Source organism: Vulpes vulpes, chromosome 1 (assembly GCF_048418805.1).
Source record: "Vulpes vulpes isolate BD-2025 chromosome 1, VulVul3, whole genome shotgun sequence".
Taxonomy (NCBI): domain Eukaryota; kingdom Metazoa; phylum Chordata; class Mammalia; order Carnivora; family Canidae; genus Vulpes; species Vulpes vulpes.
In genome coordinates, this window is record NC_132780.1 from 151,043,880 (window position 1) to 151,069,414 (window position 25,535).

The 25,535-nt window shown below is 35.6% G+C and overlaps 1 protein-coding gene across 2 annotated transcripts in view; it reads left to right on the forward strand.

Annotated features, from left to right (window-relative positions):
- Positions 1 to 25,535, forward strand: part of FAM83B (family with sequence similarity 83 member B) — an 85,653-nt gene that overhangs the window by 6,622 nt on the left and 53,496 nt on the right. For both annotated transcript variants that reach the window (XM_072734363.1, XM_072734361.1), the window contains exon 2: positions 12,447 to 12,950. In XM_072734363.1, coding sequence (XP_072590464.1) covers positions 12,495 to 12,950 — 456 coding nt within the window. In that variant the 5' untranslated portion in view covers positions 12,447 to 12,494. The remainder of the gene's footprint in view (positions 1 to 12,446; positions 12,951 to 25,535) is intronic.

Consider the following 25,535-nt stretch of genomic DNA (forward strand, 5'->3'; position numbering starts at 1 on the left):
TACTTTTATTTTTTAAAAATATTTTTGTTTATTTATTTTAGAGAGAGCTCGCACATGCAAGTCAGGGGAGGAGCAGAGGGAAAGGGACAAGTAGACCAGGAGCACAACATAGGGCTCTGTCTCAGGACCCTGAGATCATGACCTGAGCCGAAATCAAGAGTCTCAGATGCTTAACAGACTGAACACCCAGGCGCCCCAAACCTCTACTTTTTAATAGTCCAAGGTCTTTTTTTATTGCTGCTAAATACATAAAACACTGACTTTTGATAGCCATTCGTTACTAACATGCATAAGGAAAATACATTTTCTTAAGACATTTTATTTGCAAACTTTCACTTTTTCATAGATGAAGGACACTGTTTTTGTTATCTGTATTTGGAAAGCCACTTTACTAGTTCATATTGGAACACTTGTTTATGATGTTTTCCTACAGCACCTGTTCTTCTGTAAATGTCAGTGTGTACCAAGATTGACTTTCTGTTGTCTTACGTAGATTCAAAAGCTGGGACAAGAAGGCATCGGAGACGCGGTCAACATTTCACTTGGTAGGGCCCTTGTTGCTAGTGGTGCTCTCATCTAAATATATCAAGCCCTTGTTCTGTATCATACAGAGGTTCAGAAACTGAGGTTGAGAGATCTTGAACCCACTTCCGGTGGTAATCAGGGAATTGTAGATAGGTGCTTTGAAGTGGGGAGGGTTGGTAAGACAGGCTGATGAGGGTGAGGAAATAGACCTCTTGTTATTTCCCCTTTGTGATTAAGAGTAAGAGAAGAATGGAACATTGATCTCAGCATACTTAAAATGTAAGACAATAGGCCTTAACTAAACAGCAGTGATAGTCAAAATAAGGAATTCCCAATATGACAGAGGCACAGATAAATGAGAATAAACAGCATGGTGGCCTTTGAGCAACTTCCATTTTAGTGAGGGGGATACAGGCAATGGCAAGTAAACAAATACCTTGATTATTTTTACGTAATAATAAGTGCTCGATGTTAAATAAAACCAGGTAATAGAATTAAACATGGCAGAGAGGGTAGGTCCTTTTTTAAAATGGGAGGTCTGGAAGACCTCTCTAAGGAGGTGCCCCATGAATAAGAATGAAAAGAAAGAGAATTCCAAGCTGTTGGAACAACTATTGAAAACATCCTAAAATGAGAATTAACTTGGCATGTTCCCTGTAAAGACTGTAAGCCAGGGAATATGTCTAGAAACCAGTTGAATACATGAGTCTGGAGCCTGAGGGAACAGTCGCATCTAGAGATTTTCAAGTCATCATGGACATAGAATATTTTCTGATGGAAGACTAGATGACATTATCCTGGGGAGAATATTGCCAGAGAAGAGTGAAGGGACAGCTAAGTCAAGTTCCCAAGTCCAAGCCCAGACAGCAGGAAAATAAATAGCTTTGATGACTTAAGAAGGAAATTCTTACCTTCTGTCCTACAATCCAGTATTGAGAATATCTTGGCAATGATTTTCAGATACCATTGGCAGTAACAGTAGTCACTTAAAAATCATTTCCCCTAGTACTGTAGCATTCTCACGGAAAAAATAAACAAAAACCCAGATACTGATCCTGTTGTAAGTTTTGCCTACCTTTAGTGTAGAGAGATATACACACACTTCTTGAACCCAGAATCTAGGTTTGCATTAGATGTTGTGTGTTGGATAAACTTCAGCCTTACACTGCTGTTTTACCATGTTGGAAAATATGGGCTTTTAAACTCAGCACTGCTCTGGAATAAATACTCTAATTTCACCTTAATGGTATACTACACATCTATAATCATAATCCATTTAAACACCCAGTGAATCCTTTCTTCCTGCTGAAATAACTTCATATTATAACAGAAGTAATATCAAAAACAGGAGAGAAATAAGTCCTACTTTACAGCTAATTTGTATCACTATGTTGAAAAACAAGACTTGGAACTTCATTTCATGAAGATTAAATACCCAGAAACTATTTTCAGAATGACTTTAACATAATTAAACATTTCAAAATGCAGTTCTTAGGGGAGAATTCCCAAATGACACTTGATAACATTTCTATCCTACTGACAAAGTGCTCATTTGAAATTAGTATTTATGTTTATTTTTATAGAGATCTGTGGATTTATCTAATTAGTTTTATAATGCTCAGGGGGTTTCTAATTACTCTTTTAAGAGTCCTGTTCTGTGGGCAGTATTTTGTATCACAAAACTAACCTCCATTTAATAGAAACAAATAGGTGCTTCAGTCTGAAGAGTTCTGCACGGATACTATCATTTAAAAAAACTTACCCTTCAGGATTTTTTGGCCTATCATAATCAGCTCTCATAATGTTATAGTCAGTTATTAAATAAGTATATTATTAGCTTGTTATGTAACAGTTATGTACTGAGCATTAATAATCGTGCTAAACAGAGATAATCTTCACCATCACAGAGTTTATAGCCTAGTGAAGAAGGTAGAGAGTAATGCATTTAAATAATGCACGGAAGGTGATAATATGTGCAACACTGCTATATAAGCTCCTTACAGGGACTCTGTTCCTTCACCGGGACGTTGGGGATAGCACAGCACACTGTGAGCTACTTATTCAGACCTCATGAAGTGAATGCAGTTATTTTAATTTTTTTTTCCTTTTTGGTCACTGAACCTATATAGCTTTAGTTTCCCATATTCTGTAATTGTTTACGTGTTGCTCTGTAAGAATTATTAAACTGTTTTAGATGAGGCATTTTGAATTACCTATGACAGTCAACTTAGTACATAAATGGAAAAACAGGAGGGTATTCTAAAGTAAAAAATAACTATTGGAATAAATCTCTTAAAAATTCATTTTTTCCCCAAAGCAAAAGAATACATATATATTGATAAAAATTTGGTAAATACAGAAAAGTGTAAAGAAGTTTTTAAAAATCACCCATAAAACCACTTCTCCAAGGTAGCCACTTTCAATTTTATGTATGTCTTTTTATTTTTATTTTTGGATGAACTTTCTTTAATTATAACTCTGTTCTCATATAGTTTGATAACATGCTTGTTACCCATAGAGTGTCATCATTTTTGTATGCTATTAAAACTACTAGAGGCAGATTTTGACTGTCTTGGCTTGGCTTTTTGTTTTGCATTTGAAAATTGGTGTGTAGAATATTCTTTAAGTTCAAAAAAGAAAATTAAGGGGCTCCCGGGTTAAGCATCCAACTCATGATTTCAGCTCAGGTCATGATCTTAGGGTCCTGAGATCCAGCCTGCCGAAGATTCTCTCTCCCTTCTCCCTCTGCACTCTTTCTTCTACCTGTGCTTGCTCCAGTGAATTCTCTCTCTCTCTCTCTCTCTTAAAAAAAAAAAAAAAAAAAAAAAAGCTGAATTATGAAGGCTGACTTAGGAGATAGGAGAAACTGAGAAACTGAGATGAAGGACTTTAGGCAGTTCTTGTCACACTAGAAGCACTTTTTTAACCACCTCCCCTCCCCCAAATAACCTTAGCAAGTTTGTGGGTATTACACATCTTTTCAGCAGGTAAAATGAATATCCTGTTAGAATTTTGTCAAGGGTGCCCTGGAGCCCAACTCATTGCACATGATAGGACTCTTTCAAAGATCTGTCCTCTACTTGATTGATTATATACAGAAAGTGGATACTCATGAAGAAAATAAGAGAAAAATAGAGCCTTATTGTTAAGTAAAATTCTCTCCTATATTACTGTTACTAGGGTGTGGGGGTTCAGGGATCCAAAAGCTCAGGCTCAGCCACTCACTGCTTATAAAATCCAAAGGCAGACAAGAAGTAGTGAATTGAGAAAGTTTATTGTAGTGAGGCCACCTCTGGGGAGACAGTGGACCAGCACTTCAAAGTCTGTCTCCAAAGTGCTGAAAATACTTTTCTTTCTTTCTTTCTTTTTTCTTTCTTTCTTTTTTCTTTCTTTCTTTCTTTCTTTCTTTCTTTCTTTCTTTCTTCTTTCTTTCTTTCTTTCTTTCTTTCTTTCTTCTTTCTTTCTTTCTTTCTTTCTTCTTTCTTTCTTTCTTTCTTTTCTTTCTTTCTTCTTTCTTTCTTTCTTTCTTCTTTTCTTTCTTTCTTTCTTTCTTTCTTTCTTTCTTTCTTTCTTTCTTTCTTCTTTCTCTTCTTTTTCTTTAAGGATTTTATTTATTTATTCATGAGACACACACAGAGAGAGGCAGAAACATAGGTAGAGGAAGGGAGAAGCAGGCTCCATGCAGGGAGCCCAATGCAGGACTTAATCCCAGGACTCCAGGATCACGCTCTGAACCAAAGGCAGACGCTCAACTGCTGAGCCACCTAGGCGTCGCACTTCCACATTTCTATAAGGAAAATGTGGGACAAAGGTCAGTGGGCAAATGCAGATGAGCAGAAGAGGTCAGCTGATAATTGTCTTGGAGTCAGTCAGAAGGAATCTTGCTGGCTCAGAGCAGTTCTTATTGCTTGAAATTCCCATCATGGGATGTTTTGCCTGTAGGGTCTTTTGCCTGAGTTAAGAGATAAGCTGGGAAGAAGAATTTAGTCAATTAGAAAGTACACACTGAGGTCAAAATGGAAGTGTTTGAAGTCATCTTTCATTACTATCTAACAATTTATTTTAGTAGTCTTTATGGCTGATACAGAGTTGAGAGCTTTTTATCTCATTTAGTCCTTTTGCAGTCAGTACTGTTCTTTTACCCGTTTTTCTGATGAGGGACATGAGGCTCAGACCCTGAAATTTCATGACCAAAAACTTAAGACCAGTTTGTGGCAGAGTAGAAGACAAAACTTGGGCCATCTCACCCACTCTGTGTCACTGAACCAACCAGTGATTTGTCACTCAACCCTACTCTCCCACTTCACACAATTAAAAGATGACTCTTCTGATCTTAAGATCATTTAAAATATTAATTCTGGCACCTAATATATATGCTGTTTGTTTCTGCAAACTGTATCAGTGTGTTTCTATTGATTCATCTGAACGATTGTTACATATATTGATCAGGATCAGGACAAGATGGAACACTTTATAGCACAAGATACAACCCCATTAGGATGACCTTATTCTTTTCATTAGAGCTTCTGGAATGCTAGTATCATGATAGAATGTTATTCAGGAGCAGTTTAGTTGTTGTTAAAACAGTAATTTGCTTTAATTTCACTTGCATTTTAAGCCATGCATAGAGTAATTCCACTTGCATTTTAAGCTATGCATAGAGTATTCCTCTGCAGTTTGACTATCTAGTGTACGCTCTCTGAGAAAAATGTTTATTGTTTTTTCTATGAATTTCTCTATAGGAATTACTTCATGATTCCAATGACAGTAAACGATTATGTTTTAATGTTGTTAACATATATTGGGAGTCTTTATATTCTTATATCCGGTCTATCATTTAAACTGGGGATGGAAAATGTATTGAGTAACAGGTAATATACACAAAACCTGGAATTAAGTACTTTGACATGAAAGCAATAACACCACACCATTGCCGAATTTAAAGAAATTAATAAATGTTCAGATATTAAGCAAATGGAATTTTTATTTATTAAAATTTATATTTTTTTATTTATAAAATGAATTGGAGGTATTTAGTTTTCATGAGTTTGATAAGATAGGTGATTCTATTTGTGATTTACCTATGGAGATATTTGCAACTAGAACCCTATGACTGGGTGTGCTGTGTGTTCATGTATTCTTTGGCCTGCTGAAAATCAGACTCTGTGTCAGACTGCAATTGGTACTCTTGGGCCATTTTGTTGTAAGTATTATTATAAAGCCAGCTGAGAATTTTTTAATAAGTTTGGATGCCAAAATTTGATACCAAATTGTACTTGACAACTTGACTATTATAGTCAATTTTTAAATTTAATAGTATCATCTTTAATATTTTAATTGTCATCTTAAGTTTCTGGTAATCAAATTCCAAGTCAAACACAATCTAGACACCTAAAAATTCAAGGGAAAAAGAGATACATAATTTTCAACTGTTGTGGAGCATGGATTAAATATGACCTCATCTTAACTTGATTATGTCTGCAAAGAAGACACTATTTCCAAATAAGATCACATTCACTGGTACCGAGGGCTTGAACTTGAACATACCTTGTTAGAGGACATTGTTTAACCCATAACAGCATTTAGGAGTTGTATACTAACAGCCTAAGACAGAAGTGGGAAGAGGATTTTGGAGATACCAGCAGCTGTGATCCTTTTTGTGTTTCTTTTAAAGTCTTGACATTCGAGGGATCCCTGGGTGGTGCAGCGGTTTGGCTCCTGCCTTTGGCCCAGGGCTTGATCCTGGAGACCCAGGATCGAATCCCACATCAGGCTCCTGGTGCATGGAGCCTGCTTCTCCCTCTCGCTCTCTCTGTGACTATCATAAATAAATTAAAAAAAAAAAAAAGTCTTGACATTCGATCATCTACTTGTACATTAGTAACCATAACCTCCAACTATTTGTGATAAGAAAGTTGTAATTTCTCTTTGGAGCATTTTTCCACTAACCTGTTGTTTCAGAAGTCTTTTTAATGAATCTTCTTAGATCAGAAACCATAAACAAGTATGTCATTTGCATATTTAGTTTTGTGATAAAACTGCCAAAACATTTTCCAGAGTAGCCCATGAATTGAAATCTAATGTTTAATACCTAGTTTTGTATCCTTTATAGATTTAACACTTAGAATTTATACTTTCCACAAATCACACCAAAGATTCAATATCAAATAAATTTGTAATGCTTTTGAGGCATAGATTTGAAACCCTTATTTTATAAGTCAATTTTTTTGGAATGAGTCACTTAACTAGCAGATGACCTTAGTGGTCGGTTTAGCTTTTACATGATAGTGAAATTTTATTTTTCTTTATTCATTAACTATTATGTATGTTTATATATACTTTCTAGGAGTTTTTAATGGTTATTAATAAAATAATGCAGCTTTACATGCTTAAAGGTATACCCAATTAATTTTGTCCTCAAATTACACCCTTAAAATGTTCAGCAGTTGAGCTCTTGAGAGTGCCATATTAAATCTGTAACTAAATGCAGGTGCTGTTTTATTGTAATACTCACTTATGCAAGTACCATTACCTTACTGTTCTCCCTTAAAATTTGTTTCTAAATAGTTCCTTCACAATTATCCCTTGTAAACAGCTCTTGTGATAAATGTGTATCTCTAGGCAGGGGTTAGAGGGTATAGCTTCTCTAGCAGGACAATATCAAGCATATTTATTTTTTATCTTAACTCTTATGTAATATCTCAACTTCCACACTCATAGCCATTGCATTTTTTCTATGATGTGTTTTTCTGCATTGCATCTGGCATTCCTATTTGATTAATCCTATATAGTGTTTTACTTTTTTCATCTTCTGTTGTTTTGTTTTGTTTTGTTTTCCCTCATTAACTTTTTGTCTCTGTCCTCATGGTTTTATTTTGCTTTCATGGTCCTCTTGATCTCTGTGATTTCACAGTTTACCTATAGCTCAAGAATGAATTTTTTTTTTTTTTTTTACAGTTGCAGAGTATATATTTATGTAGATAAAACTTGGGAATCAATAGTTTTTTTTAAAGCACTTCATGCATTTTAACTTCTAAGTAGATAATAGGTGTTTAACCTCACATATTATAGGAATCCAAAAGTTACATTTTAAAAATTAGGAAATAAGTGCTAAGAAAATTTAAGATTTTTGTAAACAACCAACAGTTAACTACTGTCTTAAGCAATTACAAATAACAGATGTGATTTTCATGGGATCACTGGATGCCATCCCTTTATGAACTGGAATTGTCAAATGAACACCACACCTCACTAAATCTTGGGGAACTACACTCTATTCCAATGGATTGATTCTATCAAGTAAATGAAAATCTTATTTCTTTGTTAAAATGAGTCCAGTATTATGTGCACAAAAGAACTTTAATGAGTGTCAAAAGGTCTTTAATTAGTAGTACAATACCATGCATATTAAGTGAGCAACTTGATGAAGATTTCTCAACCATGGCACCATTGACATTTTGGGCCAGATAATTTTTTTTTAAATAAATTTATTTTTTATTGGTGTCCAATTTACCAACATACAGAATAACACCCAGTGCTCATCCCGTCAAGTGCCCCCCTCAGTGCCCGTCACCCATTCACCCCCACCCCCCGCCCTCCTCCCCTTCCACCACCCCTACTCGTTTCCCAGAGTTAGGAGTCTTTATGTTCTGTCTCCCTTTCTGATATTCCCCACACATTTCTTCTCCCTTCCCTTATATTCCCTTTCACTATTATTTATATTCCCCAAATGAATGAGAACATATAATGTTTGTCCTTCTCCGATTGACTTACTTCACTCAGCATAATACCCTCCAGTTCCATCCACGTTGAAGCAAATGGTGGATATTTGTCGTTTCTAATGGCTGAGTAATATTCCATTGTATACATAAACCACATCTTTATCCATTCATCTTTTGATGAACACCGCGGCTCCTTCCACAGTTTGGCTATTGTGGACATTGCTGCTATAAACATCGGGGTGCAGGTGTCCTGGGATTTCATTGCATCTGAATCTTTGGGGTAAATCCCCAACAGTGCAATTGCTGGGTCGTAGGGAAGGTCTATTTTTAACTCTTTGAGGCACCTCCACACAGTTTTCCAGAGTGGCTGCACCAGTTCACATTCCCACCAACAGTGTAAGAGGGTTCCCTTTTCTCCGCATCCTCTCCAACATTTGTGGTTTCCTGCCTTGTTAATTTTCCCCATTCTCACTGATGTGAGGTGGTATCTCATTGTGGTTTTGATTTGTATTTCCCTGATGGCAAGTGATGCAGAGCATTTTCTCATGTGCATGTTGGCCATGTCTATGTCTTCCTCTGTGAGATTTCTCTTCATGTCTTTTGCCCATTTCATGATTGGATTGTTTGTTTCTTTGGTGTTGAGTTTAAGAAGTTCCTTATAGATCTTGGAAACTAGCCCTTTATCTGATATGTCATTTGCAAATATCTTCTCCCATTCTGTAGGTTGTCTTTTAGTTTTGTTGACTGTATCCTTTGCTGTGCAAAAGCTTCTTATCTTGATGAAGTCCCAATAGTTCATTTTTGCTTTTGTTTCTTTTGCCTTTGTGGATGTATCTTGCAAGAAGTTACTGTGGCCAAGTTCAAAAAGGGTGTTGCCTGTGTTCTCCTCTAGGATTTTTTTTTAAATTTTTTAAATTTTTATTTATTTATGATAGTCACACAGAGAGAGAGAGAGGCAGAGGCACAGGCAGAGGGAGAAGCAGGCTCCATGCTCCAGGAGCCCGATGTGGGATTCGATCCCGGTTCTCCAGGATCGCGCCCTGGGCCAAAGGCAGGCGCCAAACCACTGCGCCACCCAGGGATCCCTCTCCTCTAGGATTTTGATGGAATCTTGTCTCACATTTAGATCTTTCATCCATTTTGAGTTTATCTTTGTGTATGGTGAAAGAGAGTGGTCTAGTTTCATTCTTCTGCATGGGGATGTCCAATTTTCCCAGCACCATCTATTGAAGAGACTGTCTTTCTTCCAATGGATAGTCTTTCCTCCTTTATCGAATATTAGTTGACCCTAAAGTTGAGGGTCCACTTCTGGGTTCTCTATTCTGTTCCATTGATCTATGTGTCTGTTTTTGTGCCAGTACCACACTGTCTTGATGACCACAGCTTTGTAGTACAACCTGAAATCTGGCATTGTGATGCCCCCAGCTTTGGTTTTCTTTTTTAAAATTCCCCTGGCTATTCGGGGTCCTTTCTGATTCCACACAAATCTTAAAATAATTTGTTCTAACTCTCTGAAGAAAGTCCATGGTATTTTGATAGGGATTGCATTAAACGTGTAAATTGCCCTGGGTAACACTGACATTTTCACAATATTAATTCTGCCAATCCATGAGCATGGAATATTTTTCCATCTCTTTGTGTCTTCCTCAATTTCTTTCAGAAGCGTTCTATAGTTTTTAGGGTGTAGATCCTTTACCTCTTTGGTTAGGTTTATTCCTAGGTATCTTATGCTTTTGGGTGCAATTGTAAATGGGATTGACTCCTTACTTTCTGTTTCTTCAGTCTCATTGTTAGTGTATAGAAATGCCATTGATTTCTGAGCATTGATTTTGTATCCTGCCACGCTACCAAATTGCTGTATGAGTTCTAGCAATCTTGGGGTGGAGGCTTTTGGGTTTTCTCTGTAGAGTATCATGTCATCTAGGATTTATCCCTGGGACACAAGGCTGGTTCAACACTCGTAAAACAATCAATGTGATTCATCATATCAGCAAGAGAAAAACCAAGAACCATATGATCCTATCCTTAGATGCACAGAAAGCATTTGACAAAATACAGCATCCATTCCTGATCAAAACTCTTCAGAGTGTAGGGATAGAGGGAACATTCCTCAACATCTTAAAAGCCATCTACGAAAAGCCCACAGCAAATATCATTTTCAATGGGGAAGCACTGGGAGCCTTTCCCCTAAGATTAGGAACAAGACAGGGATGTCCACTCTCACCACTGCTATTCAACATAGTACTGGAAGTCCTAGCCTCAGCAATCAGACAACAAAAAGACATTAAAGGCATTCAAATTGGCAAAGAAGAAGCCAGATAATTTCTTAATGCAGGCAGCTGTCCTGTGTATATGGAAGTATGTTTAATAGCATCCCTGACCTCTACGTAGTACCTGAAAGTAGCACAAACATATTTTGTTTAGTTTTTTTTTCTTGTATCATTTTAATCTTTAGGCTTTCTGTACTTTAAGACTTTGTTGGTAAAAAATTTTGAGCCTAGGAATTCAGATAGGATTGTCTCCACTAAAAGAATCAAGTGGACCCTTTTGTCTTCCTTATTCTTTAGCTCTGCCTTAGTATGGGTGCTGAATCTTTTCTGATCTCCCCACCCTTTCAGCAAAACTTGTGGCTCTGTTTTCCATTCCTTCACAACTCCTCTGTATGATTAGTGATTTGTTACATCTTTTGATCTGAGGAGTTAATAGATGGTAATGGCTTTGTGGGTTACCCTCCCAAATTAGGTTTGAGTTAAGATAGTCTTGAGTCCGAATACACTGGGTTAAGTGGAAAATCTTAAATTAGAATAGGGCCCTTGACAAAGATGTTTTTGGTGAAATTATTCCTTTAGTGTTCATAGCACATCATTAAGCTGAGTTTTGTTTGAGTCTACACAATGGAGAGCATGGCTTCGAAAGATTGGAAAGTCCCTTATTTGGTTGAGATAAAGTCTAGTGTGTGATCTTACACAGTGAAGGATTGGATGAATGACAGTCTGTGGGCATTGTGAGAGTTGAGGTAGGAGCTTGGCTAGGCAGATTTGAATTCCTAAGAGAAATCCTTGAGTTATCTTTGATATCTTCAATTTCTTCATCACCTAAATGCTGTCAAACTATCAGATCTCAGGAGTTCTTACTTTGAACCAGCTCCTGAATATTCCTGTCACTTCTTCACTGGGTGTTTGAACACTGAAAGACTTAGCTACTTGTCTCTCCCTCTTTCCCCTGATAGTGCCAGACTAATTGTTTTAAAGACTGGTTTTGTTGAACCACAAAAATCTACCATGTCCCTCAACACCTGGCTTCACCAGGTCTATTAAAATTTATCTCCTACTTCTAGTGAAAAGAATCCGCTTTCCAGCAGACCAAGTAGTTTTTGTTTTTGCTTTTTACTAACTTACGAATGTATCAAGCTCATATCTGTTCTGTGCTTTTGCTATGTTTTCCACTCTTGTGTGAATTAAAATATTCCTTCTTGGCACCTAATCATATTTTTACTTAGTACCTCAGATTCAACTGAAGCCTATGACCTGCATAGGGATATACTTAAATCATTTATTCTGTATTGATCTCTATTTGCTTTCATCTAAAAGCATTGACTACAGGCGGTACTAATTTTGGCCCTTAGCAATATATGGCTTTGTTCAAAGTGGTAAGAGGCAGTTTTGTGTGTATATTTTGCCTCTCCAACTAATTAATACATTTCTGGAAGGCAAGTATTTCATGCTTTTTATATTCCCTTAGCATGTGAGTATCTGCATAACAAGTAACTAATAAAAACTTATATTAATGGATGTCCAGGTACTGATTATATTCTATTTTAAAATATTGTAAAACCCAAATTAAAAAAAAAGTATAGAAATGAATGGATATGACCATGTGTAGTCTCAGATTAAAATTAAGAAGAGTGACCTTCCTGGATGTCAGAGAAGGGGAGATGTTTTTCTTTAGGTGAGAAACTGAAAGTAGAGGTACCTTGGAGAAGGAAAATCAACTAGTGACCTGCAAAAGGAAATCTGTTTAGCTTATTTGTAATACGTATGTGAATTATGGTGCAATTAATGCCACTTTGGATGTGATGTGTGTGTCCTATAGAGCTACTGGTAGTAGAAACGAATAAATGCAAAAATAATGATTTATGTGGATCATTAAATATTTTCATTTCAGAATTTGATCTCTATTTCCTTCTTTTCAAACACCCAGATACCTCTCATCATTGTACGGATGGACATTTGAGAGTGCTGTTGTCAAATGCTTGCAAGCATGGAAACTTCATCAATGCTGTCCTCGTTGAATGATGAGTGTAAATCAGACAATTACATTGAGCCTCACTACAAGGAATGGTATCGAGTAGCCATTGATGCACTAATTGAACATGGCTTAGAAGCATACCAAGAATTTCTTGCCAAGGAACGAGTATCAGACTTCCTAGCTGAAGAAGAAATTAATTATATTTTGAAAAATGTCCAGAAAGTTGCACAAAGTACAGCACATACCACTGATAACTCCTATGATGATACCTCATCTTCAGGGACTTACTGGCCCATTGAGTCTGATGTGGAAGCTCCAAATCTTGACTTAGGCTGGCCATATGTGATGCCTGGACTCTTGGGAGGCACCCATATAGACCTCCTCTTTCATCCACCAAGAGCACAATTACTTACAATTAAGGAAACTATTCGGAAGATGATCAAAGAAGCAAGAAAGGTAACATTTTCCATTTCTAAATGAAGTTTTTCTTTTAAATGGATTTTTTTCATTGAAATATAGTTGATACACAATGTTACATTAGTTTCATGTACATAACATGGTGATTCAACAAGTCTGTACCTTATATGGTGCTCACCACAAGTGTAGTTACCATCCATCACCATACAAAACTATTATAATGCCATTGACTATATTCCCTATGTTGCACTTTTCATCTCCGTGATTTATTCATTCCACTCTAAAGGAAAATCATGAAACATGTGGAAAAGGCACCAAAGTAGTATAACATATGTATGTTAAAAGAACCTCTATATTTGTGGGCCATGCCTATTATTCTCAGAAAAATATAATATGAATACATAGAGTTGTACTTCCTGTATCTTGTGTATACTTAACAGAGCAATAGGTCCCTGCTACAGGAGATTTCCTTCTCTTCTCATACCTTCTTCTGCCTGTGAAGGCTAAGGTGTATGAACTGGCAACAAGATGACATGATACATTCATTGAGTTCAAAGCTCTTACATTTTCCTTAATCTCTGAAAGGAAATGTATTATTGGTAAATCTGGTGAAATTTTTTATGTATTCAAAAGGACTGAGCCCTAATTCTTTCTCTGAACATCATTTATGCTATTAAATAAACCGTAGATTTATTTATTTTCTCACTTGTATGGAAATGGTATAAAGTCAGGTATGACAATGTAAAATTCTGAGGTAGGGTCCTGAGGGACTTAGCATTTTATGGCCTCTGTGCTGTTTATTAAATATTTATATTGGCTTATAAATCTCAGAAATTCTATTTTAGGGCTCAAATAAAACTGTAGAAGTTTTCTTTTAATCAATCAAATAAAAGTTATTGAACGTTTTTTAGGTACTCAGTACCATGATAGACAATTTTGAGATTACAAAAAATTACCTAAGCTGTTTATTGAACTCAACCTAGAGTTTTAAAAATGGATGGATAAGGAGTTACAATTTTTCACTGTGTCTATTTCTTATTTACGGAAACCCTGCAATATAGAAATGTAGATCTAAAAGGGACCTGAGCATCCACACATACATGACATTGCTTTATTTCATGTCACCAAGACCCAGAAGTGCTTCAAAAGCTTGCTTTTATGAAGTACAGAAATATAAGACCCTTGAAATTTGCAGTGACATTGTAGTTTGCAAGGTAGGCAACTAAAAGCCTCGCAATCATGTTGGGGAGACACAATGTTCTAAGACTAATGTCAAATGTAGGCTTTGCAAAAGTAAGGCAACTTTTTTTCCTCAAACATTTTGCACTCAAATAACCTGGCTTTTAGCCGTGAATTTAGGAGTATTACATTAAAGAAAGTGCTAATCTACTCCACTTGTTAAAAATTAGCTACAGAATCAGGCACATGGTAGGTGTCCAAACTTATTGAATGAATTAAACTGTTGGTTCAATTTTCTGAATTGTACCATGAATGTTTTCAATACTGCATTCTATACTCTGTGGACACATCCTACAATTGTATTTTTATAAAGCAATAGAATGAAAGTCAAGAATATATATGAATCCTTGCGAAGGTAGAGTAACAAATAGCAAGTAACATACCATTTGCTAATTTCTGTTCCAGGAGGTGGTATGATTTTGAACTGTAATAGTAACTTAAAATTTAAAAATACATCAGTGAAGATTAATGTTATTATGGTAAATTTAGTTATGAATTCATCAGCCTACAACACAGCTAGTTTCCTTTGGAGCGTTGCATTTCTGTGATGCAAAGTGAAATTCAGGAGCTATCATAAGTTCTTGAGCTAGCACTCACTGGAAACTGAACATTAGTCATGAGCATTTGATGTGTTTTTCTTTCTAATGAGGCAGCTATTTATTTAGTGAGCCTGTAAAAGTAATATCCTTGCCTGGTCATCGTCTGCTGGGAACTCCCACTTGAACTGGCAAGATGAGCAACGTGAAGTTCATACTGTAAAACAGTGATCTAATGTTCTGCTTCTCTTCCACAAAATCAAAATAGCATGGAATAAGAAAGAGAATTTTACCTTGATTTGATTTAGGTTGTACATACCCAGGCTGAATTAAAAGAAAGAGAATTATTTGAACATTATGAATTGAGTATATTGTGATTGGATATAAATCATACCAGATAACTTAGTGTTTGTTTTCCAAAAGTATTGGAGAACATTTTAATTTCTACCCAGATGTGTTAAATATTGAAGTCCGGTGGCCTATTTATGTACATAATGTGTATTTCTCTAGTGTTTTTGGAAATATCTTTGTGTGTCATTATGAATGTTTAAATATTTTTGAAGAATCTAGTACTCCAGGAATAAAAAACTTATTGACCCGATGTTTACAAAATGTTGCGTTATTTAGCCCATAACTGGAAAAGGTCTTGTGAAAAAAAAATTAAGAAGAGAAAATATTATTTTTAAGTAAAAGCTTATCAGAACACATTGCTTTGTAGATTATGTGTAGTGTTCATGACTGTCATTTACTCAGCAGATAAGTCAGGTTCTTATATTCTTCAGATTCAAAGGAAACTTATTACTTATCAGGATCAAACTTTTATTTTCAAACTATTTTCAGAAGAAATTCTCTTTATTGAATAACTCTCAATTAATTGTCATTGCATTATGAAGAGGATGATTTTTTTTTTCCATAAAGTGAGTAATGTTTATTTTAATGAATAGAACACATTTTCCTGCCTTCAGATTTCTTAGGAACATTGTTTAGGTAATCAACATAATGAAACTATTGAGATATGAAGCCAAACAAGTAGGGCTAACAAAGCAGGACCCAAGAAGAATGATCTGGGAGAAGAATTTAAGTCTGTTTTCACTGTTCTGTTTGCAATTGACAGAGGGTAATTATGAAAATAAATGTCATATTATGGAAAAATCTTAAAGTAGTGAAAAGAATCCAGAAGCACTTTTTTTAGAGGTCCAAACATTAGAAGTCTGATTACCAAATTAACCTTCTAGTCCCCTGAGAAAGGGGATAAAAATGATACTATATAACATCTATCTTTACTGGAAATATTCTTGTTTTTAAATTTTACTGATTTCTATGCTCTTGTCTCTAAAGTCACAAGTCTGAATCACTCTTTTATAAGCAGAAGATACTCTTTATAATATTTCAAAAATCCATTGATTTGTTTTTGTTTATTCATTTTTATTTTTGCCAATTGTCACTTAGAAGTTGTATAGAGGGTTTTTTGGTTTGTTTTCTTGTTTTTTCCTTTTGTTTGTTTGTTTTTTTTTCTTTGTACGTCTGCTTATTTTGTTATTAAATAATTCTCCTTTGGGAAAATCCAATTACAAATAACTTCTTGTGCCCTTTGAAAAGGGCCATCTTTTTATTTACTGGCTCTTTTTTTCTAACTCTTTCTTATATTTTTCCGTATGTGGTTGCCGTAATTACATTTGGGTCGACTTTATATAGTCTGATAACGTCTAGCAAAACTTTTCCCAGGTAATTACTTGTCTCTCAAGAGGTGTTCCCAAGATGATATATGCATGTATTCCTAATTACTGTGAACACCTCTTATGAAAGTATCCTCTCTAATTACTTTAAAAAGTCATCTTTCATTAAAGTAATTTTTCTTCAAGCTACTCAGTGGTGGATATCCATAAAGTTCTAGTTTCTGATGGTCTTGAATATGTGCTTAATCAGAATGCTATTTTCATCTGTTTCCTTCTAGGCTAGCTTCTTCTGTGAGGTCTGACTCTTAATCTTCTGAAATAGGAACTGAGAAGACACATAAGCAAGAGTCTAGTGAGAATTAGGGCAAAGAAGTTCCTGAGGTGTTCTTTACTGCCTCTCTTGAGTCATTGTTTTTGGGTGTGGCTGTTATGGCCTGGGGAGCTATTAGTAATACAGAGAAACATTAACCACCAATTGGCCCATGGCCACAAATGGGAAGGTGAACAGATGATGGGGCTTTTCCTAGGATTTGCGGGCATTATAAAGGTACTACTAGACTAGAGGCTCTACTATCAGGGGCCTACCACTAACTAGTTAGAGACTGAACAAGTCATTGTACCTCCCCAGGTATCTTCATTTATGTAGTGAAAGACATGAAGCAAAGCCTTTTAGTATATATATATTTTTTAAATCTAATGTTTCTATCCAGATCTCTAAGAGTGCTTACCAATTCAAGATTATTTCAATATGTTGTACTCCTTGCTGAATTAGTCCAGTATATCAATATTTTTGTGTGTGGCCTAGTGTGTCACTTCCATCTGTATGACTTTGCGATTATATCCTGCCCAACTAAGTGATATTGATGTATTTATCAGTGCCTTTATTAGGCCAGTACCATCACTCTCCTGATGTTCCCAATTTACTCTCTGGGATGCCAGGGTGGCTCAGGGGTTGAGTATCTGCCTTTGGTCCAGCGCATGATCCTGGAGTCCCAGAATCAAGTACCATGTCAGGCTCCCAGAATGGAGCCTGCTTCTCTCTCTGCCTGTGTCTCTGCCTCTCTCTCTGTGTCTCTCATGAATAAATAAAATCTTAGAAAGAAGAAAAAAAGAAAGAAAACTTACTCTCTGCCCTTTCTGTTGCACCTCTCGCTGTGAATACTTTCATTCTTTGAATTGGAGTCCACATAAGTTTTTTTCCAGGAAATTTTTTTTGCTAAGTCAGATTTAATGACTTTTTTTTTATCCTGTGACATTAATTTGAATATCTCTTCTCTAAGTGAAATGTATTACATGTTCATACACACACACACACACACATATTTGTGTGTTATGTGTATATGTGGGAGAGAGAGAGAGAGATGTCTTATTAAAATTGCACTGGCTTTGCTATGCTAACTGTTGCTGTGTCTGTATGGGAATACTCATATATTTTGAGCTCCTTGTGCTATATAGGAAGGTAACACATTTCACATTTTTCTCAGTTCATTTACCTACTTCCTTTGTCCTACTCTGCAGTAACTCTGTTGACATTAAGTATATAATTTTTAGCACAATTGCTTAAGGGAGAGGAGGGAGGAAAGAGGACACCATGTAGGGACTCTAACCTTATTGCAAGATCAAGTTTTGGGTTTTCTTAGTTGACTTGAAAACTTGTATGGAGGAAAAAAACACCGTAGTTTCTCTCTCTCTCTCTCTCTCTCTCTAATTATCCAAATTCAAATAATGCTCTTTTTTTTTAAAGAGGTTTCAGGGAATTATACAAAGACTCTGAATCTTGGAGTCAGTTAGGGCTGGGTTGAATCCCAGCTCAAACAGCAGTTTGTCTTAGCTATTATATTACAAGTTCTCTGAGCTTTATTTTTCCCATCTCTAAAACGGTGATGCTAATACTCCATAAGATCCTTGTGGGGATGGAATGAAATAGTTGATATGTCTAACATGACACCGACCATATATTTAATACCCATTGTGTGATGTTGAAATTCTTCCTCCTTTTCTTTTTCCATCACCTCCTTCTCCTCTTACTACATTATTCCAGGCTTTTCTATATCTTTTTGCATCATTGTGATTTGGCATTTATTCTTTAAAAGTGAGAGCAACATCTGACCAAGTTCAATACCCAACAAGATAGTGTCTTACTAGGAATGCCAGTTTGGATTATTAGCTGTTCATGAAAAGCTTATTCCTGAAAAGGCTTAAACCAATTTCCGAAGCATTATAATGATTGCACATTCTACATCAGTTGTAGAGCAACACAACATTTTGCCAATGTTTGCTTCGAAGGGAAAGTATTGATTCAATGTAAGTAAATTGGAAAATAGGACCTACTATGAAGACAGCTTCAGGATATACAAAAATGATATCATTTTTTATGTAAAGCTGTTACATGTTGAAGAAAAAATTCTAAGCCATACATTCATACTTAAAATCTGAAGCCCTGAAAAGAGAGAAAGCTCTGGTTATACCAAAGGGAGAGGTGCATATTCTATAGGTCATGACAAAAAAGAAATCATTCCATTTTCCTCTAGAATTTTAAAGTGATAACTTTATTAGATTTTTAAAGAAAGAAATTGTACAAGGGTTTCATATTTATGAACAAGAACAAGAATTTGTAAACTTTTAAAGTTCATGATAGACTTGTCATTTGGTGTTAAGGTTGGTTTAAGTAACTCTGACTTTATGAGATATTATCACTTGCTGAATATTTCTGATATAATTCAAAAAGTGATAAGGATAGGTGTCTGGCTAGCTCAGTCAGTACAGCACACAGCTCTTGATCTTAGGGTTATGAGTTTAAGCCCCATATTGGGTATTGGGATTACTTTAAAAAGTAAAATAAAATAAAATGATAAGGAATATTATTTAAGGCTTACCATAATTATTCTTCTTATATGTTTTACCAGGCTTGTGTTATCAAGTAAAATCTAAAGACCACCCATGATTTTTTTTTAACAGAATTTCTTTTGAAAAATAGTCACTTAAGAGTTTAGCTTTAATAAGAAAAATTAGAAAAACTTACAGGGGACAATAAATTTATCAGAAACTCCATTTTGATAATATTAACCTATACCTCTATTAGTGGTTGGAAAAGAACAATATGAAATTTGAGCTATTTGAAAATGCAGTTGACTTATTTGATTAAGGGAATTTTTTTAAGGATTTATTTATTTATTTTAGAAAACATGAGCAGGGGGAGGGGCAGAGGGAGAGAGAGAGTGAAAATCCCAAGTATACTTCCAGCTGAGTGTGGAGCCCAGCCTGGGACTCAGTCTCATGACCCTGAGATCCTGAGCTGAGCCAAAATCAAGAGTTGGAGGCTTAACTCACTGAGCCACCCAGGCACCAAACTCAGATCCCTTTAGAGCCACACTATAAAAATAACTTCAGAGGGGGAGAAGGCATGTAGTATCCAGCAGAGAGTGAAAACAACATAGGCAAAAGGAAGATCATTTGTAAGCATTCTTGTTTAAAATGTAATAAATGAAACATAGCTTGCAGCTAAGTGGGATAAATTTAGAAACTCAAGTGCACAGTGAGGCATCTTATCAAAAGTTAACTTTCATGAGAATAACAGGATATAACTGACCTTTGCTTATCAGTCCTTCTAATGAGATGTAAAATGTAACAGGGGTTTGCTGCAGGAGCCTTTTTTAAATGATGAGGGCTGAACACCAGACTTGTATTTTGTTTTTAATGGATTCTACATACTGTTCTGTAGTTGCCACAGATTCATCATGTGATATATACTTTTATGTTAATTATTCTTTTTTTTTTTTAAACTAGTCACTCTTCAAATTATCTTGAAAAAAAATTGTTGGCTTTTATAGTAAGGACTGAAACTGGGATCTGGTTTTGAGTAATGGATTTATATTATGTAATGTAGTAATAGTATCAGGTAATATTTACTGAACACTTCTGTGTCAGGCACTGTACTAAGCACTTTACATGCATTACCTTAAAGTGACCTTCACAACCACCCTGTGAAATAAATGCTTTTTATCATCCATATTTTACTGATGAGTAATCTGCTTTTTTTGTGACAGGTATGACTCCAAAATGATCATAATTGGAAACTAATGATGACAGCCTATTCCTAAATAGAGGTGTTAGAAGATATAGTTGAGGGGATCTAGGATTAACACCAGTTGGCAGAGATATAGTTGCACTGGTTTCTAGATGAACCATATACAAAGCCATTATGAGGTTGCTCTTAAAAGTCAGAGTTAATGTACCTGTCACTGACAGAAGGTTATGATTAAGTTGATGACATGGAGCATCTAGGATGAAGACTACACATCAGGAGGCACTAAAACGAAATCAGTTCCCTTCAGTTTAAATACAGGGGAAGTTTGAAGAAGTAAAAGAAGAGCAGCCCAATTATGAAGTTGTTCTATGGCCTCTTGAGGCTTCAGCTGTGAGTGGATCAGTCGGATTTGGCCAACCTTTTAGGTACACCTCATCAAGAAAGGGGCAGTTGAGGAAAGTGGAAATGAGCCATGCATCTATTTCCAGCAGAGCAGGTTAGACATAGGAGAGGCTTTAGAGCAGGAACATGCTTCTTGTGTGTTATAGGATGCCAATAAAGATGCCAGTTGCTGGACCCAAGGAAAAAAAAAAGGGGGAGCTGAGTAGGTAGCTAGTTCAGAGAAATAACATAGAGGCCCACATGAGCCATTATAAGGACCTTGGCTTATGCTGTATGTAAATTGGGGAGCCGCTGGAGAATTTTGAGCAAAAGAAAGATACCATTTCAGATATGCTATTAAAGGATACATCTGACTATGATATTGAAAATTGACTATAGGGCTCGAGTAAGCACAGCAGAGGCTTTGAAAATAATTCAAGTATGAGATGATGATACATTAGATGGTCGAGATGGCAAGCAGTGATGGTTAGTTTTTGGATATATTTTGAAGACAGTAAATATGGGTATGAAATAGGTTAAAGAGTATAAAATAATCTCAAAATGTTTGGCCTGAACAATTGGAATGATGGCATTGTCATTTGAAGGTGGTATCGGTCATCAAAGAGTTGGAATCAGGAAGCACAGAGACTAAGTTACAGAGGCCTGAAAATTTCTGTTTCCACCGCTTCCCCAGGATGGTTGACCAATAGCCTAGCGACCAAGACCTACAGACATATCTAAGTAGAGATTAGGGTTCACATTTGACTCTAAACACAGAAATACTGGACTTGGAGGATCAGTCTTGATCCTGAGGGTCTAGGTGAGGGATGGAAAGTAACTTACATAAGATTCAGATACAAAAAAATGGGGGAATAGAGAATGTGAGAGACAAGAAGATTGACTAGCTGGATGCTGACCCAGGACCTGATAAAGCAGGAGTTTACATAACCTGCTAAGACGTGGAACCTCCCAAAAGCAATTATTTAGCAATGCTGATATGCTGGGTCAGGTGAGTGAAAGACAGAATAAGATACTGGGAAAGTGTCACTTGGGAGGTCTCTTTTTATATAGGTCATTTGGGTGAATAAATTTGGCATTTTCAGATAGTAGGGAATATGGAGTGAGTAGAGTGGGTTTGATAAAAAGGCAGAAGTTCCTGGAAGAGATCAAATTGTGGAGATCTTTTAAATCATCTGGATGGATATGGCCAGTAAGAAGTCATGAAATGTTTTCGAGTAAATCAGTGATGGTGTAGAACTTGGTCTTAGGCTTATTCACATTCACATTGGTTAGTTAAAATGTAGGGACAATATAAAATAGGCTGTAACATATTGGGATAATACTCACCGTAAGGCTAACAATAGTTTAAAGTGGACTAAAATTCAGTATAAAAACAGATGTCTTTTTGAAGTGAAAATATACATTCCATTTTCTTCTATAATAGAAAAATGTAACTACTTTTGTATCTTAAGGAAGGTGATTATGGAGAATCTTAAAGCTGTTATTTGAAGGTACCTTGGTGGCTCCATCAGTTTAGTGTCTGACTCTTGATTTTACTTCAGTCATGATCTCAGGTTCATGAGATCAAGCCCCACGTTGGCTCAGTGCTGAAAGAATAGTCAGCTTAGGGTTTTCTCTCTCTCTCCCTCTGCACACTGCCTCTTTCATGCACACTCACACTCTCTTTCAAAAAATCAATATATAAATAAAATCACTCTTTCTCTTAAAAAAATGAAAGCTATTATTTAAATCTTATCAGATTTTAAGTCAATAAAATTAATTTTTGTACAAAAAGTTTACATGAATATACATAATTAAAATCTTTATGTACAAAAAAAAAAAAATCTTTATGTACTTATTGAATCCCTACTAGGTGTAAGATACTCTGTTATGTCATAAGTGGAAAAGGAAGCACTTCACATGGTTTACAATCTAATATTTGAAAGCTGTACTAACAGATTAGATTCATAGAGATATATGGATAAAATGCTGTGAGTGTATGAACATTATGTGAGTGACCTATGTATTATAAAGGATCTGGATTTTTTTCCCCACCTTTTAGGTATCAGCATATTATGGAGACATTTCATGAAGTTTCAAAGTAGAAAAATTTTGATATAAATAAAAGACCTTCAAAATATTGATTGACAAACACTGCTTACTGGATCAACACATGTATATATAAAAATAGTGTATTTTTTCCTATTATCAGAGTACAAATATTCCCTATAGAAAATCTAGAAAAATACAAGAAAGATATAAGGAAATAAAATTTAGATATTTTCTTCCCTGTATGATAAATAGATGGATAGAGAAGTACATGTGTACACAACTGTGTTGTGTATGCATTTTAGTGCCTTATATAGATTTCTGAAATAGAATGTTTATATGTAATATACTTGAGATAATATTTGAAATTATGTATAAAAGTTTGCCTCTGACTTCTTTCACTTAGGATTTTTCCCATAATAAAATAATTGATTTCCTGTACTGATAATCAGTGGCATAACAAAGCAGGAACAGTAGGAGCTGCCTGCCCTGAATGCAGGTAATAAGGAAGTTCATTATCTCTAGGGAATTTAAAAACAACAATAAAATTCACTAAAAGGCATTCTGCTTTTTGTTACACCATATACTGGCAGTTGTAAACAATGTCAGTGATAATATGGTGCTCCTCACCAGGGCAGACTCTGCTGCATGGAGGGAAGATCCCTTCTACTCCCACCCATCCTTATCGTAACCTCCTATCATTCCTTGGTACACCAGTGCTGATATGCTGAGAGTCTCCTGGGAATTCTCCTTTAGAAAGGAACAAAGCTTCATAACTGCTTTTGGATAATAATTAAACACTCAATAATTAGTTGACTTGCAAAGCTTTAAAAGCAGGAAAAATCAGTAAGTACACATTTTCTTTCACAAACCAACATTTTCCATTGGACTGTGTTAATTTCTTATTAATAATCACCTTTCAGTTTCCCCCTGAAGAATTCAAACAGGTATTTTAAACAAGTAACTAAATGTGAAAAGCAAAAACATTGCCATTTGGCTAAATACCAATCCAATATGTGCTACTGGAAAATCCATAATCATGAAAAAAATCAGTATCTGCTGTGTCATAGTAGTCACATTGAAGCCTGTTGAAATTCTGAAGCAATTACTGGGGGAAAAAAAAAAAAAAGAATCATGAGCCATGTGGTCTTTTTACAAATGAACAATTAGAAATTAAGAAAATCCAAAAGTGCAAAGTCACCGACTGGTCAGCAACGTTAGGACAGATAGTATTCAAGCTTCTCAATTTCGTTACCAGACTCTTTTTTTAAAGATTTTATTTAATTATTTGAGAGCATGCATGCAGGAACAGAGGGGTAGGGGAAGGAGCAGAGGAAGAGGGACAAGGAGACTCCACACTGAGCATAGAGTCCTACACGGGGCTCTATCACATGACCCTGAGATCAGGACCTGAGCGGAAATCAAGTCACCCAAGCACCTGTCCATCACCAGACTTTAATGTTATGTTGCTCCTCTACTGAGAAGGAGAACTAAATTTCTCAAGGGCATTAACATCATCTAATGTTTATTGAGTGGTATGTGCCAGGCAGTGTTCTAGGCTCTTTATATGTATTAACATTTTTACATCAGCTCTCTCTAAGGTAGAGACCTCTATTGCCTCCTTTCAGAGGTGAGAAACAAAGAGGTTGAGTAATTTATACCTGGATTTAGAAATAGGAAATGGCAATGCTGGTATTTGAGCCCAGGCAGGGGGCTCAAACAGAGCACTAAACCATCAGTATTACCTCTGATAGACCATTCTATGCTGGTACCATGCAGACCAACTGAATTCTTACCACACTTTTGTGCAGATACTGTTACATTTGATTCCTGCTTATCTACTAGAGTCCAACTCAGTAACCATGGCATATATGAGGATTTTCATGCGTCCTTACCTTTGTGCTTTATCTTCTTGCTTCCATCAGTCACCTTAAACTCTAGTATTATTGAATTTCTGTTTTCTGGGCCTTCCATGGCAGCTTATTCCCTCTTAATTTTATAATGATTATTTTTCTACTTGAGGCATCTTTTTCTGTATTGTCTCCTATTCAGTTTTTAAAAATCAGTGTTAAATTTTACTTGTTTGAATGAGCTCTGGTCAATTCCCTTGCCAGACTTTGATTAGTTACCTCCTATGATATTGTCACCTTTGTATTTGTCCCTTGATTTTAGATGAGATAGATTCTCCATTCTGTCATAAGGCTCAGGATTCTTATCCTTTTCTTTCTTTCTTTTTTTTTTTTTAACTAGGTTATTTTTTTTTAAGAATAGATTCATTTTTAATTGAAATATTAATATACAGTGTTATATTAGTTTCAGGTGTACAACGTATTGATTCAACAGTTCTCTACATTGCTGAATGCTCACCATGATAAATGTAGTCACCGTCTGTCACAATACATTATTTTTTAAAATTGATTCATAATAATTTTTGTTTGCTGTATATGAATTATTTGTTAGAAACATATATTGCGAATAGATTCTGAGGCTTACTTTTTCACCCTGGTAATGGTATTTTTACATAAACAGAAGTTCTTCATTTTAACACAGCCCAATTCGTTCATTTTTTATATTAAGGTTAGCTATTTTGTGGTTTCTTGGAGAAAATAGTTACCCTAAGATTTATTGGCTTTTAGAAGTTTTATTTTATCTTTCATATTTGGCTATACAGATGCTTCTAGTATTGATTTATGTGTATGATGCGAGATCAGGATCC